At 27.9% G+C, this 23,604-nt stretch overlaps 1 protein-coding gene across 1 annotated transcript; it reads left to right on the top strand.

Moving 5' to 3' along the window:
* Positions 1-12,494: 12,494 nt before the first annotated feature.
* LOC124914634 (NDR1/HIN1-like protein 1) lies at positions 12,495-13,556 on the top strand. Its single transcript, XM_047455225.1, has one exon. It carries the CDS (start codon positions 12,611-12,613, stop codon positions 13,247-13,249), a length of 639 nt encoding a protein of 212 aa, XP_047311181.1. The 5' UTR covers positions 12,495-12,610; the 3' UTR covers positions 13,250-13,556.
* The last annotated feature ends 10,048 nt before the right edge of the window (positions 13,557-23,604 follow it).

Raw genomic sequence — 23,604 nt, forward strand, 5'->3', positions numbered from 1 at the left:
TTGGGGGTATGTGTGTTTGTGTGTGAGAGAGAAAGAGAGCATTCTAGGAACTTACAAAACAATGGTCGGCTGAGCTTGAGAGGAGAAATATGGATTGGCTATGATAAGGGTAGGGTAGGATAGGTTTTAGGGGTCTCCTGCCTCTAAACGTGTAGGACTTTCTTCCTTGCGTTTGAAACTCGTTTTGGATGTAAATTAAATGATATAGAATTGGATAAACGATTGAGCGGGAGAATCGTAGAAAAAATGATATGACGCAGTCTGATTTGTTAAAAAAATAATAAATTTTATTTTTTCTCTCCTCAACTTTAATCATTTTTTCAGCTAGTAACGTGGTGACACACATATTCTCTTTTTCATTCTCTCTCAAATTCTCTTTCTCTATCCCTCTTCATAGAATTGTGTCAAATTAGGGCTCTTTCTAAGGGTTAATTGAAATTTCGAAATCTTTTTTCAAGTTCTATTATGGTTTAAATTATAAATAAATAAATAAATTAATAATACTAATTTAGTTACGAACTTTAGAGAAATTAATGTTTTTTACTATCGAATTTTAAAGAAACATTAGTCAAACTCTCGATTCGTTAAAATTCGGTAGTTAATTAGTATCATTGATTTTTTTTTATTTATAAATGTCACGTAGATAATAAATTAACTAAGTTTGAAACCGTTAAAATAAAATCTCGCTTTTGTATATAACTTAAACCATAAAAAGTCCCAAATTGTTAAATTTTAAAAAAAAATATCAAAAAAAATTGAAAATAAAAAACTCAATTTGACAATTAAACCAATTAAAATTTGTTTTTATCTTTTAAGTTCGTTCTCAAACACGACATTGACTACAAGAAAATTGTATAAAAATAATAAATATTAATTCATAACCTTTATAAAATTACAAGTTTGTTATGAATTATAATAAAATTAGATAATGTTATGATGGGTTTTTTTATTTGATTTGATAATAATGTCACGATTGAATTATAAATAAAAAGTTGATTAGGCGTTGTATCTTTTCTTGGAAAAGAAGAGCATTAAGAAATGGTGGGACTAGATTGTCTACCCTATCCTCCATTATTTGTCCTTTAAGTAATTATAGCTTTACAACCAAGTCGCATGAATTTTTCGCCCATAGAGAATAAAGTTCAAATAGTTGACCGAATTTGTACTATAATTTTTAATTAAGATTAAATTATTAATTGAACTTTGAATTTATTCTAAATTGCCCACTAAATTTGTTTAACTATCCACTAATCACTAAATACAATATATTTTATTCCATTCCTTTGGAGAAATTGAACACTAATTTAAATTGATAATAATAATAGAGTTAAAAGAATGAACACAAAATATAATATAATCGTCAAGTTGCCATCAAATCTCTAAATACTCACATAGTCGTCCATACTTATAAATATGAATATGAAATAATAATAATAATAATAATAATGTAAGTGTAAGTTATAATATTTATGTTTGGGGATTTATTGGAGGTGAAAAGAGATTTTGATTCTTTTTTCAAATCTCATCATTTATAATTTATAGTTCTTTATTATTAAAACTTAGAAATTTTCGTGTAATGCACACGGATAAAAATATATTATTACAACGTTCTGCGTTTATCAAATTTGGTGTTAAATTTAAAATATAAAGTTTTATTAGCCTAGTTGGTTAAAGAGTTGTATTTATTTTGTTATGTTGCGAGTTCGAAACATACGTATAACATTTTTAATTTTATTTTTAACCGTTTTAAGTTTATGTCCGGGTCAACCCAGAATCCGACCCAAATATCCATTTACTCTCACATATATATTCAAATTAACCGCAGCTCTTGACCCAACAATCCAGACACTTTCAAAATTAAACATAATTATATATATATATATTATCTTAATGGTTTCAATCGTCATTAATTTATATATATATATATATATATATATATATATATATTTTATTTATAAATAAATAATAAAATATTAACGTCATTAATTTAATTATCGAATTTCAGCGAATTATTTTTTTTTTTTGACTATCTTGCTAAAATTTGATAATTAAATTAGTGATATGAATATTTGATTTATTTATTTATAAATGTCATTTAATAATAAATTAACTCTGTGTTTGAAACAATTAAGATAAACTATTATTTTGTATAACTTTAACGAGAATGAGTTCAAAATTATGAGACTTAAAAGAAGAATTTCAAACTCTCAATAATTAACCTCCGATAAAAAAAAAATAGTTTAACTAGCATTTATCCCGCATGAGTAATAATATAAAAAACCGTGAAAAAAATATTACGGTAAAAATTTTATAGGCGTGTCAAACCACAATCCGACTCAAGTATTCATTTACTCTCACATATATTCAAATTAACCACAGCTCTCGACCCGGTAATCCGGACACTTTAAAAATTAAGCATCATTATATATATATATATAGATTAGTTAGTTAAAAAGTTAAACTTATATTGTTAAAATGTCACGCGTTTATCAAATTTTGGGTTGAATTTAAAATATAAAGTGTTATTAGCTTAGTTGGTTAAAAGATTGTACTTGTTTTGTTAGGGTGGAAGTTCGAATCATACTTATAGCATTTTTAATTTTATTTTTAACCGTTTTAAGTTTATGGGCGGGTCAACCCACAATCCGACCCAAGTATCAATTTACTCTCACATATATCCAAATTAACCACGGCTCTCGACCCGGCAATCCGAAAACTTTAAAAATTAAACATCATTATATATATATATATATATATATATATATATATATATATATATATATATATATATATATATGATCAAACATACAAATTATTTTATTCTTAACACTATAAAACAAGAAAACAATAGCCTAACTGAACACGCAGTTTATACATTAGCAATTAACATCATTGAACACTTCACGGGAAGGTTCAGTGATAATAGTGATACAATTAGAACATTATTACAGAACCTAAGGTGCAAGACACTCTCAGATTTTAGATGGTACAAAGATACCTTTCTAAGTAGAGTAATGGAACTACCAGAATGTAATAATGTACATTGGAAATCCAAATTTATAGATGGCCTCCCTAGCTTATTTGCTGAAAGGGTTAGAAGAAATCTCAAAAAGAGTCATTCAATGATACCATATGAAAATTATACATATGGTGTATTAATAGATACCTGTATACAGGAAGGACTAGCCTTATGTAATGAAATTAGGTTAAACCAACAAATTAAAAGACAGAGTCAAAATGAAAAACAACAATTAGGTCAATTTTGCCAACAATTTGGAATAGATAGTCCTACATCTAGAGAAGAGAAAAGAGTGAAATATAATAAATTTCACAAATATAGAAAACAATTCCGAAAGTACTCGGACATAAAAAATGAGAGGAGGGAAGAAAAGGTTAAAAACAAGTCAAAAAATTTCAAAAATAGTAAGAAATGCTACAACTGTGGAAAATTAGGACACACCTCAAAATTCTGTTGGGCAAAGAAAAAAATTAATAATCTTGAAATCCCAGAAGACACAAAAAGAATAATAATACAAACTTTACAAAACTCAGAATCTGAAGAATCTGGTTCAGATTCAATACCTAGTGATTCTGAAATAGATGACCTAGATAATGAAAATATTTCGGAATCAAGCTCGGAAGACTCTGAATGTGAGCCTTGCCGATCAGGATTAAGTTGTCCTAAAAAGGAAACAAATAACCTAGATCAAAATATTGACAAATCAGAATTATATAGAATCATATCTCAATTTTCAGATATGAAAGTTAATGTTTTAACATCAAATCATGCTTTTGAATTACTAAAAGCCATCAAAGACCCAAAATTAAGAATGCAGATCATAGATCAGTTTAATTCTGAAGAAGGAACTTCATCCTCTAAAAATGAAGAGCCCGAAGAAAAGAGATTCAATTATAATAATCATAATAAATCTTACACTATGAGTGAAGTAATGAATCAACTCAGACACAAGATTCAAAACAAAGAAGAGAATACAACACTCACAAATCTTTACAAAGAAATTAATAATTTAAAGGAAGAAATTAAGATATTAAAAAAGAAGAATGTTATACAAGAGTCTAGAATAACTAAGCTTGAGGATAACCATAACGAAAAAAATCACTATAATGACAACAAAGTAGAAATTGAAGAAAATATCTTCTCAGAAAATTTTTTATCCACAATAGAAATGGTTAAATCCCAAAAATGGCACATAAAAATATCTCTCCTAATAGATAATCATTATACAAGATCATTTACTGCTCTTGTTGATAGCGGAGCAGATTTAAATGTTATTCAGGAAGGACTAATCCCTACTAGGTATTTTCATAAAACAAGTCATACCCTGTGGCATGCAGGGGGAGATAAACTCCAAATCCAATATAAACTTCCAAAAGCTTATATATGTACTGATAATAAATGCATTCCTCAGAGCTTTATACTTGCTAAAGATATATCAAATCAGGTCATACTTGGAACCCCATTTTTAAACACAATCTACCCTATTAAGATGATTAATAATAAAGGTATTACAGGAACCTTCCAGAAACATGATATTTTTCTAGAATTTATTGTGGAACCGTTTACTAAAATGTTACATAGTATATATGATAATATCAAAGCAAAACAAGATCAAATATATTTTCTAAAGCAAGAAATAAGTCTAATAACAATAGATGAACAACTAGAAAATCCTAAATTACAAGAAAAAATAGCTCTGCTAAAAGACCAACTTTCAATAGATATTTGTAATGAACATCCTAATGCATTTTGGGATAGAAAGAAACATATAGTTTCACTACCATATGAGGAAGCTTTTAATGAAAAGAATATTCCTACAAAGGCAAGACCTTGCCAAATGAATTCAGAATATCTAGAATTATGAAAAAAAGAGATAGATGCACTACTGCAGAAGGGATTAATAAGTCCATCACAATCACCTTGGTCATGTACGACTTTCTACGTAAATAAACATTCAGAAGTCGAAAGAGGCGTGCCAAGGTTAGTAATAAACTATAAACCCCTAAACAAAGTATTAAAATGGATTAGGCACCCAATTCCTAATAAAAAGGATCTGTTAGATAGACTGTATGATAGTTTAATATTTTCAAAGTTTGACTTAAAATCAGGATATTGGCAAATCCAGATTGAAAAATCTGACAGGTATAAAACAGCATTCAATGTCCCTATAGGACATTATGAATGGAATGTAATGCCATTTGGATTAAAAAATGCTCCATCCGAATTTCAAAAAATTATGAATAATATCTTTAATCCTTATAGCACATTTATAATTGTTTACATTGATGACATATTAGTTTATTCAAAAACAATTGAAACTCATTTCAAACATTTAAATATGTTCAAAACAATAATAACTCAAAATGGACTAGTAATTTCTAAACCAAAAATGGATCTTTTCAAAACAAGAATAAGGTTTTTAGGTCATATCATTGAAAAAGGAAATATTACTCCCATTAATAGAAACATAGAATTTGCGGAAAAATTCCCTAATGTGATCACTGATAAAACACAGTTACAAAGATTTTTAGGCAGCTTAAATTATGTGGCTCCATACTATAAAAATCTAACAGAAGATACATCAATCTTATATGAAAGACTGAAGAAGAACCCTAAACCATGGTCAAACCATCATACAGAGGATATTAAGAGAATTAAAAATAAAGTAAAGGTACTCCCTTGTTTAATGATAAGTAACCCGAATTGGGAAAAGGTAATTGAGACTGATGCATCTGACATAGGATTTGGAGGAATACTAACTCAATTAGATCCAGAAACAAAACAGGTCTATCTTGTCAGATTCCATTCAGGGAAATGGAACAACTCTCAAAAGAATTATGCGACAGTCGCAAAAGAAATTCTGGCGATAGTCAAATGTGTTTTAAAATTCCAAGATGATTTATATAATCAAAAATTTATTATACGAACAGATTGCAACGCAGCTAAATTCATGTTCCAGAAAGATTTTAAACATGATGTGTCAAAACAAATGTTCGCCAGATGGCAAGCTCATTTAGCCCCATTTGATTTTGAAATATCATACAAAAAAGGGATAGATAATAATCTCCCTGATTTCTTGACCCGTGAATTTTTAAATTTACAGGAATGAGCGGAAGGGGTTATGATTCTTTCTCTAATAGAGGAAGAGGATCCTCCTCTATCAGAGGAAGAGGTCGGGGCAGAGCACCAGAGATCATATCTCAGTATGGTAAACAAAAACTGATAGCAATGAATCTATCCCAAAGTTCGGACAGTCAAAAAGACAATCCAACGTACGCCAGAATACTGGGAGATGAAGAATCAGAATCCAATAATATTGGATTTATAAGAAATGAATATAAAGAAATTATATTTCTCCTAGAAGAGAAGGACGTCAAATGGAGGAATGAGCCATGGACAATAATGCAGAGGTATTTGGATAATACATCCACTCCGTCAAGGACTTACAAGTCTCGGATATTTTACGAGCAAATACTTATTCAAAGTGGGTCATGTGAAATGTCACATTTCTCTGGGGCAAACAAAGAAATTTATAATTTCAGCAAAATAATAATAAAAAAGACAATTTCGTTGGAAGATTGGGGAATATCCCCAATGAAAGAAAGAGAATTATCGTTTAATAAAACGACAACAATCAAATTTAATTATTGGGATTATTGTGATGCCTTTACTAAGGCACTATATTATGAGAATAATAAATATAAACATTCCTGGTTCATCAAGGTATGTGCAAATGTCTATAGAGGTGATATTCCCCACTGGTTCATAGACTGGTTTTACCGTTTTGGTCCCTGCCCAAAGATTTTACCAGAAGAAATCAAGGTCCTATTCGATAAATGGAGCAATGTATCTCCCCAGCTTCTGCAAAAACAAGAAGCTAATTTATATATTGACGGAATAGCTTCATGTTTCTTTTTTACTGAATTTTCCATTCCATGAATCTGGAGATGGATTCCTGAATTTGGTTATACCAAAACAGGCATTCCCTGTCTGTTTAGGTCATCATTTTATAAATTTTGGGATAAGATGATGAGAGTAGATCAGGAAACAAAAGAGCGATTCGGGAAGGAGACAATGGACCTCCTACACCAGCAAATAAGTATGTATGAAGAAAAACGACAAGTAGCGGAAGCACCGTCCCCGTTTGATTATATCTCCAAAAAATTTCGAATGAGGTCAGAGAACTTATCAAAAAGTCAGATGATATCTGCATATATTGAAGAAATGAAGAAAGACTTTATGTCTAAATTTGAAGATGATAATAAATCAAACAAATCAGACTCAACTATGGCATCCGATTATCTTCAAGACGCTCAAAGTGATGTCGCCATTGAAGACATTTTCGAAGCAATCAAAGACACCTTGGTTGAAAAAATTTCAAAAAAAAAGACGTTGGATCATCATCATCCAGCCAGTTCAAAATTTAAAGAGAAACAAGATCCGAAAGATGCGGAAAAAACTTATCCCGGGAATCCTGGGAGGTACTGTTTGCAGCAGAAGAAGACAAGATCCGTAATTTGCGGGAAAAAACTTATCCCGGGAATCCTGGGAATCACTGTTCAAGTTTTTAACTTTTATTTAAATGTTTTGCTATAAATAGTTGTTCATGTTGGGTTGTAAGGGGAGGCAAAAACGACCCCTAAAATCTGTATTGTACTCTCTCTCTCTATTGTACTCTCTAGCACCATCATCCAGTTGTAATTAATTGGAAGCATCATCAATAAAAGGTTGAAGGACAGTGTGTTTATCCTTCATTCCCGGGTACGTTCCAAATCTTACTACGTATTTAATTATTTGCTTTAAATGTCTAGCCTAATAGGCTAATCAAATTAGGTGTTGATCATGACCGCTAACTACCCTTCATAAAAAAAAAAGTAATTAATAAAAAATTAAAGCTTATCTTAGAAGCTTGAATGGACATCTGGCATGGATTTGAAATGTCGATCCCTTTTATAAAATGGTACTTTAATTTTGTGTTCCTGTTTGGTCCTATTTAGCCACTGTTTTTGGCATCTTGGACATTTTGGAACTTTAAATTGAAGTTAAGTATTATAATTGGTTGATAGGCATTTCTATTATCCTAAACACAGAAGTTGTCCCTCTTCAGACTTTCTTTGTATGTTTCTATTATCCTAAAAATATAATGGTATATATATATATATATATATATATTAGTTAGTTAAAAAGTTGAACTTATATTGTTAAAATGTCACGCGTTTATCAAATTTTGGGTTGAATTTAAAATATAAAGTTTTATTAGCATAGTTGGTTAAAAAGTTGTACTTGTTTTGTTAGGTTGCAAGTTTGAATCATACCTATAACATTTTTAATTTTATTTTTAACCGTTTTAAGTTTATGGGCGGGTCAACCCACAATCCGACCTAAGTATCTATTTACTCTCACATATATCCAAATTAATCACAACTCTCAACCCGACAATCCGAACACTTTAAAAAATAAGCATTATTATATATATATAAATTTCTTTTAGATGGAAGAGTTTTATTTATATTATACTAAAATAAAATAAATAATTCTTAGTACAGTTATTTTCCATTAATTAATATTTTACACATGGGTCCTACTGCAAGTGAAACATTTTGATGAAATAACGGCTTATAATCATGAATTTTTGGAGAATATAATGTGATCATTTATTACTATCATACAAACAAAATATTGTCTTTTTGTGGGAGGAGATAACTCATAGTTGTTTGAAACTTATTATTAAATTGTTAATGGAATGAGAGGAAGATAGTATAGGATGGAATGATTACATAAGGTAAGATTGTAACTTATGGGTTAATTTGCATTTAGGATAGCTACTCCTTTCCTAATTTTGGCTCACTTTTATATTATATTTATTTAGTTTATTTATTATAGAACAAATTCATTTATACCTGTTTTAAACTTAACCTAAAAAAATAAAATATTAATACAAGAATTAGATCATTGTTAGAACTCATTTCATCTTAGTTATGGATTTGGGTTTTCACATCATTTACAAAAATAATAATAATAATTTTATAGTCTAATTATTTAAAAAATGAGTATATTTTATCATAAATTCAATTCTCTAACAATATATTTTAGAACAATATCTTATCCTTTTTATCTCTTTAGAAAAAAAAAACTATAGAGTATTTGAAAACTCATTATCTTAATGGTTCATTAGATTTTTTTTTTTACTCTTTTCTAGCATCGAAGAATATTGGTTATATTTTATCAATCAAATTTGAGTTGGTGTTGTATTTTGTTTTGGAACAAATTTATCGTCACTAAAGAAATACAATACGTTATTATTCTCATTTTAAGAGGTAAATATATATACAAGATTATCATATTCAGATCCACTAATTTAGAGATCTCAATATATTAAATTTATTATATTTATTACATTGAGATCCACTAATTTAGGGATCTCCAGTATATTAAATATATTACATTTATTACACCACACAATCGAAGCAGGTGGACAATGTATATTGAGATTGGATCGAAATTTTCAAAAAGAACTCTCGGAAGCCCCTTCGTGAAGATATCCGCAAGTTGAAAGCAAGATGGGACATGAAGAACTCGAACCTGACCGCGAGAGACCTTCTCAAGAACAAAATGAATGTTCATCTCAATGTGCTTGGTCCGTTGGCGCTGAACGGGATTACTAGAGAGGTAAATCGTACTCATATTGTCACAGTAAATAAGAGTAGTGATGGGAACCGGGCAATGAAGTTCTAGGAGTAAATTCCATAGCCAACAAGTCTCTAAAACCACATTCGCAACCGCCCGGTACTCAGCCTCGGCACTATAACAGGACAAAGTGGTTTGGCGCTTAGCCGACCAAGAAATTAGATTATCTTCTAAGAAAACATAGTAGCCAGATGTCGAACGACGTGTGTCCGGACACCCACCCCAGTCAGCATCAATGTAAGCCAAGAGGGATGTAATAAAGGATAGAGACAAATGAAGGCCAAAATTAAGAGTTTCTTGAATATACCGAATAAGAAATTCAAATAATACTCTCAATCTTTGGTGGGTCATCTGCTACTTATACTCTCTAATTGTGTTGATGATCATTTCTCAAAATCGTGTATGTCTTCTTTGCAGCAAAATAGATAGTGTTATCGGATCTGAAGTTATTTTTTATTTTTAATATTTTTTTTTGAAAATTTTCTTTCATTTATAGGCTCTTTTACACGTGTTCTCTAATTTTTTTTTTACAAATTTATTGTTATTTTAATACTATTTGTTAATGGTTAATTATCTTTTAACAAAATTTTTTTTCTTTTTTTAGAGTTGCTTACCAACCCTATGGTAAAGATAAATTTTATTATTGTTAAGAATTTTGGATAGAGATTTCTCCCACGGCTTAATTGATTTGTTAGTTTGTCCCCCTTTATCCTTCATTGTTACGAAACTCACATAAGTTCGTCTTTATAACCACTTTAAAGAAAATTATGAAAATTATAATTTTCAATAGAATTATAATATTTACAAATCTCTATTATTTAACCTACTTTATTTTTCATTATTACAAATTAGTGTTATTTGTAATCTATTATTTGATTCAATGAGAATTAATTAATTATAAAAAATATATTTAATTATTTTAAAAAGAAAATTAAACAAAATTCAAGTTCTCATAAAAAAAATTCATGCATTATATTGAAACATTCCTCTCTCTCTATATTAAGGTTAATCCTTATTTTTATCACTTAACTGGTGCAAAAAGAATACATAATTTATTTAAAAGGATGAAATTATTATAAAAGAATACATAGCTTTGTACAAATAAAATTTTCATTTCTTATCTACAAGAATATATTAATTTTACAATAATATTTTCTAACAAATAGAATCGAAAATATTTAAATGAGAAATAATTGGGGAGAGAATTTGAGAAAGAAAATTTTAAAGTGAATTACTTGGCATAATATAATTTGCTAAAAAATTAATAATTTTTTTTATTTCTTCTCTCATCACCTTTTATTTTTTCGTTAGTGACGTGGTGATGTATCATTTTCTCTTCCTTCCTTCTCTCAAATTTCCTCAATCAAATTTCTCAATTTATAATATAAAAAAAGCAAAAGAAAAAAATAAAAAAGAATAGGGTATCCACTCACTCTAAACAATTAAAAAGTACGGTGATTGATTTAAACATGTTTTAAAAATATAGTGGGTTTTTTAAGATTATTATCTCCATGGCCATTTGCAATCATATAGTGCTGTCAATTGTGTCCTGCTGCCTTATCTATATGGTTGCAGGTTGGCTCTTCAATTACACACCGCTTCCAAACAAGACAGAATCCTTCTTCATTTTTCTAGAATTTCAAATATAAATATTATATTTTTAAATTATTACAAGTTTTTAAACAATACATATTAGGTATATAGTTGTAACTTGTAAGGATTAATTTTCAAAAGAAAATATAATTTAGAAAATATCAAGCTTATTAATAGTAATAGTTAGCAAACCACCTAACTCTATTCAATACTAAGAAAAAATATTATATTCTATTAAATAGTATCATTCATAGTGCTTGTTTGGTTTGAGTTTATTTAAGTAAATTTGTATTTATTTAAGAAATATAAATTTATAATAGTTTTGAATACAATTTCTGTATGAAAATATTAAATTGTATTAATGAGAAAATAATTTTAAAATAAAATTATTTTATAAATTAAATAATATAATTATTATAAGAGAATAAAATAATGTTTATTAGGATTAAATTTAAAAAAAAATCAACAATCAAATCATTTGTGTAAGTAAAAAAATAAAAAATAAATAATTACAATTGGGGGCAAATAATAAGTTTAGAAAAATAAATATTATATGTTTTAATATATTAAAAAATAATTAAATTTAAAATTATACATTGATGATTTTATATATTTAAGCATTTTTTTTATAAAAAAATAATATTACTCCACTCCTTCTTTCATTTATCAAATCATTCAATATATTAATAAAAATATTAAAATAATTTTTATTTAAAATTATTAGTTTTATTTAATTTATATATTTCACTACCTTTTAAATATTTTTATAAAAAAATATCATTACCACCTCAAAATCTTCCACTATCATCATTTTTATTTTTACAAATCTATATATATATAATGATGCTTAATTTTTAAAGTGTCGAATTACCGGGTCGAGAGCTGTGATTAATTTGGATATATGTGAGAGTAAATGGATACTTGGGTCGGAGTGTGGATTGACCGCCCATAAAAATTTTACCGTAATATTTTTTTCACAATTTTTTATATTATTATTACTCGTGCAAATGCACCGGATATATGCTAGTTATTCAAATAACTCTTATCAAACAAAACAAGACCATAGAAACTGTAAAAAGAATTATAATTGTTACCTGTCTATCAACAGCTTCATTTCTAAATTATTTTTCTTCTAAACTTTTCCAATTTAATTTGTGAAATAATTATATATATTAGCTTATCCCTTCCCTCTTCTACTTCCACTTATACAGAGAGAGAAAGAAGTCTCTAGATAGATAGATCTTCACTTTCTTCTCTCACTAAAAAAACACAGTCACCGCCCATTTCTCTCTCTAAAACCCCCATTACAAAATGTCCGGCGGCGGCGGAAAAGAGTGTAGCCACCACAAAGGTAAACAAAAGAAAAAAATCCAACGATTGTGCGGCGGTCTCTTCATCTGTCTCTTCATCCTCCTCCTAGTATTTCTCATAATCTGGGCTGTTCTTCAACCCAGAAAACCCAGATTCGTTCTTCAAGATGCAACCGTTTTCAACTTCAACGTCTCCGCCCCAAATCTCCTCTCTTCAAATTTTCAGGTCACCGTCGCCGCCCATAACCCTAACGAAAGGATCGGCATTTTCTACGACACTCTCGACGCTTTCGCCGTTTATCAGAGTCAACAAATCACTTATTACACCGCTATCCCTCCTGTTTATCAAGGTCACAAAGATAACAACGTTTGGTCGCCGTTTCTTTACGGCGTTAATGTTCCCATCGCTCCGTACAACGGCGCCGCCTTAACGGAAGACCAGTCCGACGGAATGATTAATCTTCTTATCAAACTTGACGGTAAAGTCAGGTGGAAGGTTGGGACGTTTACTACCGGCCGTTATCATTTACATGTTCGTTGTCTGGCGACTTTGAACTTTGGAAATCATGCATCTAACGGCGTCTTTGTTTCGACGGCGATGAAGTACCAGATTTATCAGAGCTGCAAAGTGAGCGTGTGATAGACGTTACTGGTGTTGTTCTTTACTGTTATCTTTACTTTACCGTTACTGTTACTCTTTTAATACGGAAATGTTTAATTGTATAATAATATTTTATTATAATATGCTGTGTAACTATGAGACTATTTAATATTTATTAATAATAGAAAAATAATTTCGGTCTTAAATGACTGCTGTTTGTTAACGGCAATTTTTATGCAATAATTGAATTCTGGGAAATGCTGAAGTCTAGTGAGAGAGTATTGAGTGTTTGTTAGTGGACGTTGTGTTGTCGTTTTCTAGGAAGAAAAAAAAAACTTTTGCTTTGCTAGTTCAATTTTTAATATTTTGAGAAATTAATAAACCGAAAAAAATTAATTTTTTTATTAATTAAGAAAAATTAGTACGACCACTTCAACTCAAAACGCTTTATCACATAACTCATTCTAACTCAAAACGCTTTATCACATAACTCATTCTAACTCAAAACAACGCTTTATCACATAACTCATTCTAACTCAAAACGCTTTAACATATAACTAAACACATGACATTTTATCTTTAAATTAACTTTTATCACTATATTACTTTAGTGAATTCGAAAAAAAATGTTAAAGTTTTGATTCTTACATGTAACACTAAAAGATAATATATATCTAGTTATTTTACCTATTTTAGACTATTTCAAATATTAAAAGTTAATCTAAAGATAAACTTATTAATTTAGTTCAAATTGTAAAGAGTACTTATTCAAATTTCATTTTAAAATGTTTTAATTTAAGGTGGTTATGATGTGTTTAATTTTTTAAATTAAAAAAAATAAGATTATAATCGATTAGATTAGGTTGGAAATTTATTTTGCATATTATTGTACTTTTATATTTATAGGACAAGTGGACGTCAAGTAAAATCAAACAATTTACAGTAATTTGAGGGTTGAAATTAATGAAGGTTCTGTTTGAATATTTAATGCATTGCATGTGTTGTTAAGTGAGGTTTAATAATAAAAAAATAAATTGGTAGCCTTGTAATTAATATTAAAGTCTACCAACATAATTAGCAAATAAAATAAAAAAAAGGTGTCGACCAACATGTTTGAACATTTGACTTATCTGACGGTGGGAGATGCGTGAAGAATTTGACATTGCTGTTTTTTTTTTATATTTATTTTGTACATATTTGAAATTTTCACATGTGACTATCTCATCCTCATCTTGAAAAAATGAAAAAATTACAATAAAAATAATAAAATGAAAATTAAATTCAAATTAGTAATTATATATATTTTTTCGAAACAACTAAAATTGAATGAACAATATTTCATATATAAAGCTATGAACTTGAAATTCGTGTTAATTTATCTTAAAAAATTAATAAAATAATATTCTCAAATCTCTGTGCTATATTGAATAATTGTTGTTAGAGTGATTTTTTTTACTTTGACTGGTAGTTGGATATGAGACGGTGATGTTATTTGTTTCCTATTATCGTTCTTACCCCCAAATCAATCCAACAATATAAATACGTTTAAGTATATAAAATTATTAATATATTTATTTATTTTTTATATTTATAAGAGTTTTATGTTTATTTTTTTAATAATAATATGAATTTTTAATATATTAAAATATATATTATATTAAAAAATTTGTTTATATAATTTCATTTTTTAGATAATATGATACAAACAATGTTCCGCGTGGATTTTCTAAAATCTATTTAACCGGATGGGACGATAGTAAAACCAAATTATTAAAGAGTAAAACTGGGTAGAGATTTTTCTCAAAGATTTGCATAATTGTCATCCATAATTATCGAATCATGAACCTTTAAAAAAACAAAAATTGGACCATAAGTATTTAACCACTTCTATTATTGTGATTAATTATATATATAGTTATATATGTTTGTAAGATATAACAGATAAGAATATATATTAAATACTTATAAGAATTATATATTCTGACTAGGATATCCTGACTTCGGATTGTACTGATTATAAAAATACAAATTTATAGTTGCTCAAGCTTAGTTAATATATTTTAAAATATTATTTTTGTAATTTAAAACAATTATGGTGAAGATTCAATAAATTATTTTGAACTAGTTAATTATTAAGTATGAATTAATGTGGTTAGATGACCTAACAAGTAACAAGCCAATGGAGATAGGGCATGTGAATGGGCAGGGCACATCATAATTATTCTTCATAAGGGTATCCGTGGGGGTCCCGTAACAGTTTATGTAGGGACTACTATATTTTATTTGAGGGTAGATTGATTAAGAAAATATAATAAAGTAGTTAGTGTCATCACCTTGTAAAAATTTAGATTATTATTATTATTATTTTATTGAGAATTGAATTTGAAAATTGGAAGATAAGATTAATCGTCACTTTAAACTCTTAAACTCATTTGTTTGATATTTTGTAACTATAAAAAGAGATATATTAGATTTGATTTAAAGGAACTTAAAAGGAGTTAAAGTTACACTCAAACATTGTAAAGTTATGTTAAAGTGGAATGGCCACTTTCATCAAAAAATCACAAAGATTGATTTTAATATATATATTTTTTTATAATTTTCAAGTGAGACAATATTCTTAGTTTTTTTATGGGATTAGGATAATAACATTCATCATATGATGTATCGATCTGCTCAACTATATATTGAGATGTTTTTCCTTCATATCTCTTATTTATTTATTATATTCTTTGTATAGTAAGAATATATTTTTTTTATAACACATTCCAATTTATAATGAAATAATAAATTGAGACTCCTTATTGGGGTTAATTACAATTTGAGATCTTTTATTTCGAACTTCACAATTTAAAGCTCTTTTTGGGGCCGATTACAATTTGAGATATCTTCTATCGAACCTCACCATTTGGGGCTCCGTATTGTTAAGTTTGTACAAAATGGGGCTTCGCCCTAACAGATTTGTACGTCCGTCAAATAAATGTATTACATAACCTTTATAATTAAAAAAATTAATAGTGACATATAATTCTAAATGGCCCAAGCCCGACTCAACTTCATTTCATCGCGATGTGAAGATGAGGAGAGTCAGGATAGGGTGAAGGTAGTCGATCGTCGCGAGGTGAAGGGTAGAGGAGTAAAATTAGTGTGTAAGGGATGTAGTTGAGTTTTTTTTTTCATTTTTATTTTATTTTTAGTGAATTGACATTTATTAAAAATAATAGGTGACATTTAAAAGTACATGTCACTATTAATTTTTTTCATTATAAAGGCAACGTAATACATTTTTTTTATGCACGTCCATATCCGTTATGACAAAATTTCATTTTGTACAAACTTGACAAAGTAGAGCCCTAAATTGTGAATTTTGAAAGAAGAAGTCCCAAATTGTAATTGACCCTAATAAGAAGCCTCAAATTGTGATATTCGAAAAAGAGGTTCTAAATTACAATTGATCTCAATAAAGAGTCCCAAATTGTGAAGTTTAAAAGAAAAGATCCCAAATTGCAATTTCCCCCAAATAAGGAGCCATAATTTTTTATTTTGGTAAATGTATAACTTTATAGGTATATAATCTAATATGACAAGAGTGGTTCATCACAAAAAACAAAGTCATCAGTTTGATTCATACTTAGATCATCATAAATGGAAGTGAAAATCATTAGAGTGGATTGTCACGATAGTTTTTTATATTAAATATATTAAAAAAAAATATATTTTTAAATTTATCATAATAGTTCAAAAGATAAGGATTTTATTTTTGGGATCAAATCTCTGAGGTTTGATTCTCACTAAATTTTTCTGATTTAAAGAAGAGTTAGATTTAGTACTGACCCTGGAATTTGGAGTGTACTAAGCAATTTTTTGTTTTGTTATTATAATTTATTTAATGTGTGATATTGAAAATATATAATAACTTTGGATTATAATTAATAAAATTAATTTAGTCTAATTATTTAAAATATCATAATAATGTCTTGTAGATTAAGTTTTAAATATGTTGTAGGGTGCTCGAGGAAGGGATTGACCCCTAGACGGTACTATAATAAGTTTTAGAAAATATATTTGGTCTCACCTAATGCCGACTCTAATTATGTTAGTTCGGTAAAAAAAAATAAAATATAATAATAATTCCACCATAATCTTATTTTAATCATTTTATAATTGAACTTAGTTCCCATAGTAATAAGTGTACTTTAATACAAGTCTTTTGCTATTAATTATTAAAAATAATAATATATATAAAGTAAAATTTATTCACTTTGAACCCTAAAAAGGCTATAAGAAAGTAATGAATTATTGGGATATTGATGGCTTTTTTGTGTGTGTTCTCTTTCAAGTTGTTTGTTTAGAAGGCAAAAAAGCTTAACAATAGTAAAAAATAAAGTAACTTTAAAATTGCTTTAAAATATCTAAATAGTAGATTTAAAGCTAGTTTTATTCTCTAAAATCAATGGCCTATCCTTTAACTTAGATATTTATTTTAAACTTTATTGTACAATTCAGATTGTATTATAGAATATTTATTATATTATTAATTAAAATTTAATGAATTTGTTTATCCGGCACTAATTACCCCTTAATCAACACTATATATATAATAATAATTTAGGTCATTCCATTAATAATGATTCACACTATATATATATGTTTAGTGAATAGCGATTAATCATATGAACCTCTTAATACACAAATAAAAAATATAAAGAATAAGCATTAATGAAACTGTCGGTCGGACTAATACGTAATTTATATGCTAATGGAGTATCTTTTAGGGATTTTTGTTTCTTTTATTGGTGGGAAGTCAATTTATATTTTATTTTTTTTTATAAATATTCTTGTGGAATTTATTTGAAAAATACTCATATTAGGATTAAAAGAATATATTAATAAAGTTTATTTCATTAAAATTCAACTCTAATACAACTTATATTATTTTCAAATAAAATAAAAATGATTATAAAAATATTGGAAATATTTTAAGTTAAACTGGCACAAAATAATGATTTATTAAATTTAAGTTATATAGGTGAAATAACTGAAATGGTATAAATAATCATCTAGCTAGGCTTATATTTAAAAAAAAGGCTTTTATAAAATATTAAGAAAGGAACTAAAGTTAAAGAATATAATAAAAACTATATCTTAATTCTTATAGGTTTAAAAGTGTATGAAAATTTAAGGATTATGTGAAGCCTTTTTGTTTACACTTTTTAAAAATAATATAAGGATGTATAATAACTTAACTTGCTTAGTTAATTAATTTATGTATATGTTTAGTGAATATAGGTGAAAGTTTCAAACTTTAAAAAAAAAAGAAACTTTCTAATTTAAATTATATTCACGTTTAATCTCTATAATTGTTACTCTTAATCTATTACCACAAGATTCACAAGAATAATATATATGTTAATCCATGATAAAATATATATATATATATATATATATATATATATATATATATATATATATATATATATATATATAAAAATGATGCTTAATTTTGAAAGTGTTGGAATTGTCGAGAGGTCCTGTGGTTAATTTGGATATATATGTGAGAATAAATGGATATTTGGGTCGAATTCTGGGTTGACCCGTCCATAAACTTAAAACGGTTAAAAATAAAATTAAAAATGTTATAGGCATGTTTCGAACTCGCAACCTAATAAAATAAGTATAACTCTTTAACCAACTAGACTAATAACATTTTATATTTTAAATTTAACACCAAATTTGATGAACGCGGGACATTGTAACAATATATTTTTATCCGTGTGCATCGCACGAGGATTTTCCTAATTAAATTAAATACACAAATATTTTAATTTAGTACAATTTAATTATTTTCTTATTAGAAATTAACTATTACTCGTTATCTTGTAATAGAACAGGGGCTTTTTGAGAGTTGTCACTCTTATATATTTTAAATAAAACTATAAAATATTTAAAATATGACTATCATATAATTGAGATCAATCGGATAAGATTTTGGTTTCTTGAAAGAAAAATAAAGAATAAATGGACCACCCAATATTCGGTCTCCATTTTAAGAATTGTTTAACCGAAAAGTATTTTTCAATTTTTAACATGTTTATATAGATGCATGCACACAATATGATTGTCATAAACAATAATATGATATCTTAGTAACAAATAAATGAAACATAAATTAAGCTTCCAATTATTAAAAAATAATATACGTTTTGAGTTTATTTGTTTAAAGTTTATGTCTTAATAGACTTTTTGGACTTAGATTTATAAATATATACTCACCTATAAATAAAAATAAATGATGTAACGAGTTAATGAGACCATTCTCTATAAAAAAACGAGTGGTTCCTTGTTTGTATATGTATTATTGGCCAAACTTCGTTATTTTTTATTTATTTAGTTTACAACTAATTCTATTGTTTTAGATTATGTTATTATTGTGAATTTCCAACCGCGATCGATATCAAATAAAACCATAAATCGAACTTAAATAAAATTAAACAAAATAAAATTTGGATGTTTTATTTTTATCTACTTTCCAAGTCCAAGTACATTTTGGAAAAAGATGGAGATCTTGCTTTTTTAGTGTTCTGCTTTTTTTTAATTAGTAATTGAATAAACAAGTTTAATTAGACAAGAAAGTCTAATTATAAAGTTGAATTACGAAACAAGAAAGTTGTGGGAAGAATTGATCGAGTTTAACAGTCTGAGGTCAAAATTGTATACAATAAAAAAGTATAGTAGCTGATTTGGATAAACATGATCAAATTTGGATGAAAGTTGAATAAAGTCTAAAATTCTGGGTCAAAATGAACAAGGAGAAAAGTAAAGAGTTAAATTTAAAGAAATTAGAAGATTTCTGACAAATCTAATTGACATTAAAAGCTTAGGACTATAACTGAATATGAAAGTAAAATATCTTAAGTTTATAATTAAGCCCCCAAACAAATTTGAAATATATATATATATTTATTTATTTATTTATTTATTTATTTATGTGTATGCATATTATAACACAAAATAAAAAGATTTTTGTTTTTTAACGTAATCGCTTAGTTAGAATATAAAGAAAAAGATACACAAACCAAATATTATTACACTACATGTTCGGTAGTTGCACCACCTCCACCTCCACCTCCACCTCCACCTCCACCTCCACCTCCACGACATTTATCAGCTTTTGAACCACCGCTTTTATATGGGTTGGTAAGTAAATTGAGTTTTTTATACTTATACCTAGGGGGTGAACATAATTTGGGTTTATCCAAATCTAACCCTAACCCAAATCCAAAATATTAATTTGGGTAAGTTAATTTGGGCTGAGTTGGGTTGAGTTTAATTTGGGCTAGGTTAGGGTTACTCAAATTACTCAAATTATATAAATTTAATTTAATTCTCTATTATAAACTAATCATTTTCCAACTTCAAGTTGAACACGTTTTTGACATGTTTAACACGTTTTTCACACGTTTTTCACACGTTTAACACGTTTTTGACATGTTTAATAGTTCACACTTAAAACATGTTTTCACGTTGTTCACACGTTTAACATGTTTTCACGTTTTTGACACGTTTAACACGTTTTGACAAGTTTAATATGTTTAACACGTTTTTGACAAATTAAACACGTTTTTCACATTTTGGCACGTTTAACATATTTTTGATATGTTTAACACGTTTTTGACAAGTTTAACATGATTTTCACGTTTTTGGCACGTTTAACACGTTTTTGACATTTTAACACGTTTAACACGTTTTTGATATGTTTAACACGTTTTCACACGTTTAACATGTTTTTCACCTTTTTGGCATGTTTAACACGTTTTCACACATTAACACGTTTAACACATTTTTGACATGTTGAATATGTTTTTGATTTATTTAACACATTTTTAGCACATTTAACACGTTTTGGTACGTTTTCACGTTTTTGGCACGTTTTTCACGTTTTAGCACTTTTAACACGTTTTTGACATTTTAACATGTTTAATACGTTTTTGCACATTTAACATATTTTTGACAAATTTAACATGTTTTTTGGACGTTAACACGTTTTGACAAGTTTTAACATATTTTTGGCACGTTTAACAAGTTTTTGACATGTTTAACACATTTCCACGTTTTTGAAACGTTTAACACGTTTTTCATATTTTGGCATGTTAAATGTGTAAAAAACGTATTAAACGTGTCAAAATGTGAGAAACGTGTCAAAAACGTGCCAAAGTAATAAAAAACATAGAAAACGTGTTAATCACAAGGTTTTAAAATACGCGGTCCGACCGTCGGTCCAACTGGTCGGACCGTGAAACATGTGATTAACCGTACCAGTTGCTGGCTTCAATACGTGAACCTTACGAACCGGTCAAGATCCGATTTAACCGAACGATTTGGATGGAAAAGTGATCCCGAACTTTCTAGTTGGAAATGTTTTCTCTCCTCAAACACCAATATTTCAATATGATTATGAATCTTCTAGAGGGATAGAATTCTTATACGTTCAGTTTTCCCTCTTCCTCACCTCTATCAATCACACGCCGTGTAAAAAATAACCGAATTAAAAGACGGGCATTCGGTTCCTTCGACCACGAGATTTATCTTAAAACCCTAGAATTAAGATGTCTGATTAGATCTGTTCTAGGTTAGTCGATTCTCTATTTTCCTCTGTATTCTCCTTCATCTAATTAGATCTATTAAAGGTTAGTAGATTTATGTCTTCTTTTGTCTTATCAGATCTGTTCATGTTTGATCTCCTTCTTCCGTGTCCTCCTTCGTCTGATCTGATTCTTCGTCTGATTATATCTGTTCAGCTAAGATGAGAAGTCAAATAAAAGACATTAAGATTGAGCCTTCCTTTTACCTTCGCTGAAATATGAGATTGTATGAAACAGTGAATTTACAGCTAAAAGAAGATGATACTTGGAGAAGATGATACTTGGAAGAGAGAGGCCATAGATTGGAGAAGACAATACTTGGAGAAATGATATTGGAGAGAGAAAATAGATTAAAGGTTAAAAATTAATCATAGTTAAGTTAAAAGGTTAAAAATTAATCATAATTAAGTTAAAAGTAAAGGTATAGGATTTTGCAATGGTTATTTATTATTACTTTTAAATAATCCTTTTTATTTATTTATTGGTTTCACCATACAAAAATTAAACCGGTCCAACCAGTGGTTCAACCGGTCGAACCGAAGTTCGCCAAAAAACTAGGTTGATGAACGGAACGGTTTTCAAAACTTTGGACTTAAACATGTCCAAATGTGTCAAAAACGTGTTAAACATGCTAAAAATGTGAAAAATGTGTTAAACATGTTAAAAACGTGTTAAATGTGTCAAAAATGTGAAAAATGTGAAAATCATGTTAAACATGTGAAAACGTATTAAACGTGCCAAAAACGTGAAAAATGTGTCAAAATGTGTTAAATGTATCATAATAGTGAAAAACGTGTCAAACGTGTTAAAAACATTAAAAACGTGTTTAATGTGTCAAAACGTGTTAAACGTGCCAAAAACGTGTTAAACGTGTGAAAAACGTATTACGTGTCAAAAATGTGAGAAACGTGTTAAAATGTCAAAAACGTGAAAATGTGGAAAACGTGTTAAACATGTTAAACATGTCAAAAACGTGTTAAACGGATAAAAATATGTTAAATGAGTCAAATACATGTTAAATAAAAAGATAATTTGGGTTACCCAACCCATACCTATACCCAACCTATATTAGTAAATAATATGGGTTGAGTTATGAGTTGGGTAAATTTAATTTGGGTTGAATATGATTTGATAATACAAATTTGGTTTACCCGTTTGGTTATCCTACTCATACCGGGAATTCAATCAAATATATTCAATGAACTCCACGTCGTAGAAACTCATATATTAATGACGTCGCCTGGAGAACCACGAGGAGCCATCATTTTATAAATGATGTAATTTTTATTACTAGCTAGTTTTTATTATTAAATTTATTCTTATTATATAATATTATATATATATATACTTATATTTATAATCCTCCTATTCCTAATATAAGCCTTAATTGTCAACCACAAACTCATCCTCTTAGTTAATTCTTGACCAAGTTAATTCTTGATTGTGGTCGCATTGCAATATCTAATTTGTATAATCTCAAAATTATTCAGTAGGAAATATTTTTCAATCTTTAATATGCACAGAATATGATTTTCCCATATAACAAAACAATCAGATGAGATCCAAGAAACAAATAAATGAATGAAGTATGCATGCATCTTAAATATAAATAAAATATAACAAAGTGAGATTTTGATTGTTGTTTGGGTGATGGAGTTAGGTGATTCTACGGCTAAGTTATATTCATTTTCAACCTCCATAAAAAAATAGACAAACCTTTTCTAAAAGGATCAGTTTAAGTTTTCGGATTTT

The sequence above is a fragment of the Impatiens glandulifera genome, chromosome 9 (genome assembly GCF_907164915.1).
Source record: "Impatiens glandulifera chromosome 9, dImpGla2.1, whole genome shotgun sequence".
NCBI classification, from domain to species: Eukaryota; Viridiplantae; Streptophyta; class Magnoliopsida; order Ericales; family Balsaminaceae; genus Impatiens; species Impatiens glandulifera.